The sequence below is a fragment of the Priapulus caudatus genome, unplaced genomic scaffold (assembly GCF_000485595.1).
Source record: "Priapulus caudatus unplaced genomic scaffold, Priapulus_caudatus-5.0.1 Scaffold249, whole genome shotgun sequence".
In the NCBI taxonomy this organism is placed as follows: Eukaryota; Metazoa; Priapulida; class Priapulimorpha; order Priapulimorphida; family Priapulidae; genus Priapulus; species Priapulus caudatus.
The window spans coordinates 302,979-309,979 of record NW_014577310.1 but is presented as its reverse complement, the minus strand read 5'-3'; the positions used below and the strand labels follow the sequence as shown (position 1 = coordinate 309,979).

Sequence of the window (7,001 nt, the reverse complement as noted above, 5' to 3'; positions counted from 1 at the left end):
CATTTTTATGGCTTTATTGAAAGGACCATAATGTACTTTCCGCTGACATGCGAAGAGTAAGTGTGGGATAAACTTTTGACCCTCAAGAGGAGGGTTAAACATGGATTTGTTGACTGTTAACAAAGGACTGAACTGCTTTTGCTATTGTGGATGTGAGGCTACAGTTGCACAGTTCAATTGCAAAGGCAAATGTTTGTTGAACAAGGTTTACGATCCAATATATTTATGTCCAATATGTGTATAAGTTGAGCCCAGACGCTCTGCGGCTCTTGTTATATTTTCACAATCAGCTTTTTGTCCCACTTACGTGATGATCTAATGTGGCTGCGAGAAGGCTTTTGCCATATCAATTATAAATAAAGTTTTACATTTTTACATGTCCAATAGTTTGGCAAAAAGTGTTTATGATAGTCTGTAATGGCAATGGTTCATTACATTCAGGCTGTGCCCTATATGCAGTATTGATTCACATTTTTTTTGCACTTTCTGGTGACTTAAGGTGATGTGGTGTAACTCACAAGTAATGTAACTGGGTGTAAAATATGTGTTTCACTTTGCAACTATGGTGATATTACCAGGAATACACAATAAACACAGTTGCTAATTACAATATGCGTTTATTATGCATTCCTGAAATTATGTGATTTCACATAGAAATTATGCAAAATTTTGTGGATGTTGCCACCAAAGTCTGATGTAGCTTATAGACCTGCACTTCAAAATTCCCCGGAGTAAACAAAATGAGCATGAGAAGTTAATAGTCTTCCGTCGCATGTATACTCCTACTTCCTTTGGCAATTGCCACCTTTCAGTGGTTGTCCTTTTTCCCCTTTCCTGCTCGTGATCTCCTTCCTTTTTAATACTTTGTGTAATTACATTAGATGTCCCCGTTCGTAACAATGCGGTGCAGGTTCATTGGCTTTGTATATGTAATAGTTGATGTTCTTGTGTTGTTTTAGCTAACAGACAGAGATGTGACATTAACCAGCACTCAGAATGAACTAACCGAATGTCAGAGTTTACTACTAATCCTACAGATACAGGTGAATCTTCCGCCACTGCAAACTCTGATCGTGAAATAGATCGTAACTACGTTTAAGCTGATGCTCTGCGTCAGATTGTGCATGGCAATTATGAAGCGGCCCATACACGGACAATATTATTGACAATAATATTGTCAATAATGAATATTGACAATATTATTGATCGTTCGTGTGCAATATTGAAGGAAAATTTTGACTTCCGCTATATTCTGATGGAATCAAAACCCAGTAGATATTTATTGAAGGTTCTCATTGTCCACTTATTGTCTCATTGTGCAGATCCGTCTGTTCACCTTCCGCATCAGAACACAAATGACGATATTGCACAATATTATTGTGCCGTTGGTGGCCGACAGAATTTCTTATCAATAATATTGCATCAGTATTATTGTCAATGATATTGTGCATGTATGGGCTATTATTATTAAGCCTCATTGCTACATCCCATGGCAATGCCTGCAGTTTTTCCAAGTGTAGGTATTCATGCAGAGGTGGTTACATTCCCAATTTCGAACGTTTGAGTATGAGTAGGCTGCCATTATTAATTTCCTTTGTATATATATGCATTTTGTGCATCGTGATCTTCATGAAGTTCAACTGTAGTGCTTTCCTCCATCACTAATGAAGGAAGATCCTTATGGGGTGCTCCAAAGCTTAGTTCACAGGAAATTATTGGACCTTTTCTCACGTCTGAAGAGATATTAATCAATGACATTTGTTGATTAAATTACCGAGACAAGCAAAAAAGCCAGGAGGCGTTAAATCCATAAAAAAAATTAAGAAAATCAAAATTAATTCCAAAGAATAGATCATTCCCACACTAACGTTAACTTCTAGAAGGTAATTGTACACCACACCTAATGGTATTTATAGTATACCTCATTAATACCATCATGTAGAGACCACTTTACACGCATGGTTATCTGCAGCTAGGACAAGTACAGAATGAGTTGCGGTCAGCGACCTTGCAGCAGGTCGAGGCGACCTTGCTTGCCGCTAACCGGGCGCGGCAGCGGGAACACCAGTCTCTGCGGCTAGACAGCAAAGTCACAGAGCTGAAGGATCGACTAAAATTCAGGGAGAGCGAGGTAAGTGTCCTGCAGGGGACCATCATCAGAAACAACCTTAATCTTAGTTTTAAATGAATAGAATTTTTTTTGGTAGGTCAAACCTTTATACCGTGCATATGAGAAACTTGTAACTTTACTATGTTTCTGTCTATGGTCTATAAGAAAAAAGTTAGTGTTAAGACTAATGTTAAAACTAATTTTGTTTCTGACAACGGCCCCAGGGTTTTAGATTTATCCACACGAAACTGACCTACCCATCTAGTGTGATTGACAGGAAGCTCTAGCGAATAATTGTGATTGGGGACGTTTTAAAAGACATTGCTCGGAAACTGCAAAATGCTGCAAAATAGGAATTTTTGCGCGCGAATGAAAACTGGGTTCTGCGAGGATTCCCTAGGTTGCATCATTGATGCTTCGCTCCTGCTGAACTGTTCACCTATAATTTAATTACATTGACCTATCCACCTAATTTGGTTGTCAGGAAGCTCTTAGAACATTTTAAAATACATTGCTTGAAAACAAAGTGCTGCAACATCGAATTTTTGCATGCGAATGAAAATTGGGATCCTGCGAGCATTCCCCATGTCGTGTCATCATCATTATTCCATGTCATGTCATCATCATTCCATATCATGTCATCATCATTCCATATCATGTCGTCATCATTCCATGTCGTGTCATCATCATTTCATGTCATGTCTTCATCATTCCATGTCATGTCATCATCATTCCATGTCATGTCATCATCATTCCATGTCATGTCGTCATCATTCCATGTCGTGTCATCATCATTTCATGTCAGTTCGATCCTGCTGAACGGTTTCAAAGCTTGTGTTGACTGTGCATCTGCAGCGAAAGTACGGCTCCGTGACATTTACCGGTTGTTATCCGACACCAGGTGGTGAAGCTTGAAGAGCTAGGGGAGGCTCTCTGCAAGCAGCTGAGCGATAGAACGTTCCAGCTGGACAGCGTGCGCGCGAACGCGCAGGAGCTTCGTAAGGATCTGGTCGTTGCTCGCACCTCAATCCACGAGTCTGAAGCCAAGGTAGGTGTTGTTTTTTTTATCCCATCAGCTCCATTCATAGAGCGTATATACGGCTTTTGCAACGGCTTTGGACTCGTTATAGGCTTTGTCCAGCAAAGCTACTCTCTTTTGCTAAGCTAAAGGTAGGTGTTATTTTTTCCCGTCGGCTCCATCCGTCGACTGTAGGGCGTCCACCATTGTAATGTCTTCGGTTTCATTAACAGGCATTGCTCAGCAAAGCTATTTGCTGTTATGTGGGTGAGCTAATTCGTGGAGCGTAGGGCTTTCACGACTAGTCTGATTTGGATTCGTTAACAGGCTTTGTCCAGCAAAGCTATTAATTTTTGCATGGGCAAGCTTGCCAGCCTTCAGCTGACTGGCAAGATATAGGCATACCTATGGCAGCTGTTGGTTGAAGAAATTGGGATAAAGTAGCTTGCTCAATTAACAGCACAACGGCAGTAGTGACAGGCAGGGTAACTCATATATGAACTCACACTGAGGTCCTGCTATCTGAAACAGGTTGTTTGTATGAAATTGCCAGATATGTTGATTGTTGTTGTTGACCAGTCGGGCCGTGAAAGCTTAATGCGACGCAGTTGTTTTGTTTGTTACATATAAACCAGTCAGCGCCATCATTATAAGCACATACAGAAGTTGATATTTCTGTGCGTGGGGTGCCTATTACGGTTTCCTAAAGGAGTAGCGGTGCAATAATGTTTGTTTAGGATAAAGTTACTCAATATGGCGGGTGATAAGAGGAGGCAACCTGTGGGGGTCAGCAACTGCTGTACTGGTCCCAAAAAAATGGTTACAATTTAATGACTGAAATTGTTTTTTTTATTCACTTTTTTTCAAGCTGTTGTACGGAAATGTTTATTAATGGCTATCACGGCTATAAAAATTCATAAATATTTTAAAACAAATTTACATAGCATATTTCAAATCTTATAACATAGGTTCCTTCCTTCAGACAATTTTTTTGGCCATCGCTACTAGCTCTCCTTAATATAGACACTGTTCTTTATACTAATTTCTCCATGAGGCATTTATGAATATTAATGTCTTCTATTTAGAAAACGAAAAAAATGCAAAAGTACTTTTAAATCCAAAGTTCAACCAAACGTAATTGTGGTGTAGTCGTTCCTACTGGAAACAGGAAATCGTTGATGACTGTGAGTAACTGGCACGATAATATAACATCTGTAAGTGTAACCGTTTTTTTTCTAACAAAATAATTAGACTTCTCCTGTGTTATGTATATTTCTTGTAGGTTACCTCATAGAATATATATGTTCTATGAAATATAGTTATATAGAAATATAAAAATATATTAATCTATTTAATTAGATTCGATTAAATTTAAATAATAGATAATATAGACGATATTCTCATAGAAACACTGTAATGATGTTCACGAGTGCATGTTGGCATGGTAACGTTGGCATGTGTTACGTTATTACGTATGTCGTACTCGCTCCTCATGTTAATCTGATTTTTTGTGCACGTATCAGATCATGCACACGGCAGCAGCTGCTTGCTGTTTATGTTTCTTCACAATGACGTCAGCAGCCAGCCTAAACTCAACACCAACAGCAGTCTATCACTGGTTTAAAACAATTAGGTTAAAACTTAAAGGCATTCTAACTGTACTCGTGGATATCTCTCTCTCTCTCTCTCTCTCTCTCTCTCTCTCTCTTAAAGTTACTTTCTGACTAAAAATAAAAAAAGGTTGCACACTTGTGTATTATTGGCATTTATTCTTGCATTGAATAGGTGGATAGGCTTAAGAAAGATCTGCAGGAAGTGGAGAGTGATTTGCGGGAAGCCAAGCAGCACTTTGCTAGCCAGGTGAGATTTCCCAGATAGATATTTTAATCCATATACAGTGTACCCCCGAGATACGAATTTAATTCGTTCCACAGATTTGTTCGTATCTCGAAAAATGTGTATCTCGAACCCTATATAGGACGTACAGCAATTTACGTACAGCTAGCAGCAAGTGCTATCATGAAAGCACAACCACATTCAATGAGTCACGTACTTAAACTGACTCACCGAAGGAGTGAGCGCTAGGCTTATGCCCTGATTGGCTGATTCGTAAGACGTTCGTATATTGAATTTTATTCGTTTGTCGAATACATTACGTTCAACGGGAGGTCGTTCGTATCTCGCCGACGGTAGATTGCCGACGGGGTATGACGTAGGGCTGATGGCACATTGCGGCAATTTAATAATAGAGGCGATATAGAGATAGCTTTAGATGTGTAATGTGTGGGTTTAAGATGCTAGGGCACGAAAAGACGACCTGCGCTAATGGGCAGTAATGTGGTTATAGTGTCCAGTTTGCAATAAAGCTATAGCACAAACTACATGTGGCTAGTGTGCAGCGTGAAAACTAACGGTGTGTGTGCGGTTGCACCCCAGTTGTCTATTAGCAGCTGTTTATGTGTCCAGCAGTCCGGAGATAGATCATTGCTTCTAGCCAGCTGGTATGGTGTAAAATTAGCATGTGATGTGTGTGAGCTGGTATTAGATGCTTTCGCGGAATGACATTAGCGTTGCTACAATATAATCAGGAGTAAGATAATATAGGATACTCCTATATTATCTTACTCCTGATATAATGAATACTTGAATACTTTGAAATGCTATTTCTCAATAATATCATGAATGCTTACATTCGTGATATTATTAAGAAGGCCAAATTTGTTACAATTACTGTTGATTGTTTAATGTTAACGTTAATTGTTTAAAATAGGGAGATAGTCGTTAATAGTAATTAAAAAGTAATAGTAATCATAATGCAAAATAGTGAAGGATTGTTTGCAGATAGGTACCAACGTGTGAGTGTTTGTTTGTCAGGTAGCGGAGGCAGAGGAGGAGATATTCCAGCTTCAGAAGAAGTGCTTTCAGCTCGAGGACAAACACAAGCTAGCATTGCAGACGATTGCTGAGAGAGGTGCATCAATGCGGGAGCTCAGGGAGGAACTAACACAAACACAGGCCAAGGTTTGCCAGCCCATCCTAGAGCAAAACCATCTTATCATTTGTTACAGAATATTTGCTATATGTGAAAATTAAGTGAATATTGGTGGCTGAAGGGGAAATCTTTGCAACTCATGGTCACTGCTAAAAGTCTTAAATGTCTCAAAAATCAGAGAAAAATGATAACTAATGATTAAAAATAATATGGCATCTTGGCAAACCATGTAGGCCTATGCACCAATTATATTTAATTAGGGATATGTGTATAGTATGCTGATGATATTTATTATTTTTCCACGTACTCTCAACTGATCACAATGTCTCCCAAATCTTCTCTTTTGGCCACATATCAAGGAAACCCTCGTGTGAACGTGGCAATGTATAATTAATGTATATTTTGTAATTAATATTTTAACAGCTTTATGAGAAAGACGAGAGCATTAGGCAGTTGAATGGCGAGCTTTCTGATTTACAAGTTCAACGTCATTCCTGTATTGAAGAGGTATGCTGCACTAAATCTTATACCACACTTGATATGCAGGACATTAAGACCATTAAGAGCATTAATTATGCTTAATTAATTTGATTTGAGTGAATTGTGAGAATTAAGCTGTGACTGCACTGATATGTAGCGACTGGTGTGTGCTGTGCAACAAGTGAGTGCCTTCACCTAAGCATCTGTTGACTGATGACATATTTGAGTAGTTCATTTATCTGAACTGAACTGCTCTAACTGTGAAATCTGAACTCGCTTCAAAATCGAACCTTGACATTTCTGCACTCATAAATAGTTACGAATTCGCTTAAAATATGTGTGGTTATAGTATGTCTGTCTCGACATCTTCATCTACATCTACATCACGTAGTTGCTCCTTA

The 7,001-nt window shown here is 38.9% G+C and overlaps 1 protein-coding gene across 1 annotated transcript in view; it reads left to right on the top strand.

The window, feature by feature from the left end:
• Window positions 1-7,001, top strand: part of LOC106808021 (CAP-Gly domain-containing linker protein 1-like) — a gene marked incomplete in the record, with an annotated part of 30,091 nt that overhangs the window by 11,811 nt on the left and 11,279 nt on the right. Inside the window, 2 exon segments of the mRNA XM_014810568.1 lie at window positions 1,973-2,131; window positions 3,012-3,158. Coding sequence (XP_014666054.1) covers window positions 1,973-2,131; window positions 3,012-3,158 — 306 coding nt within the window.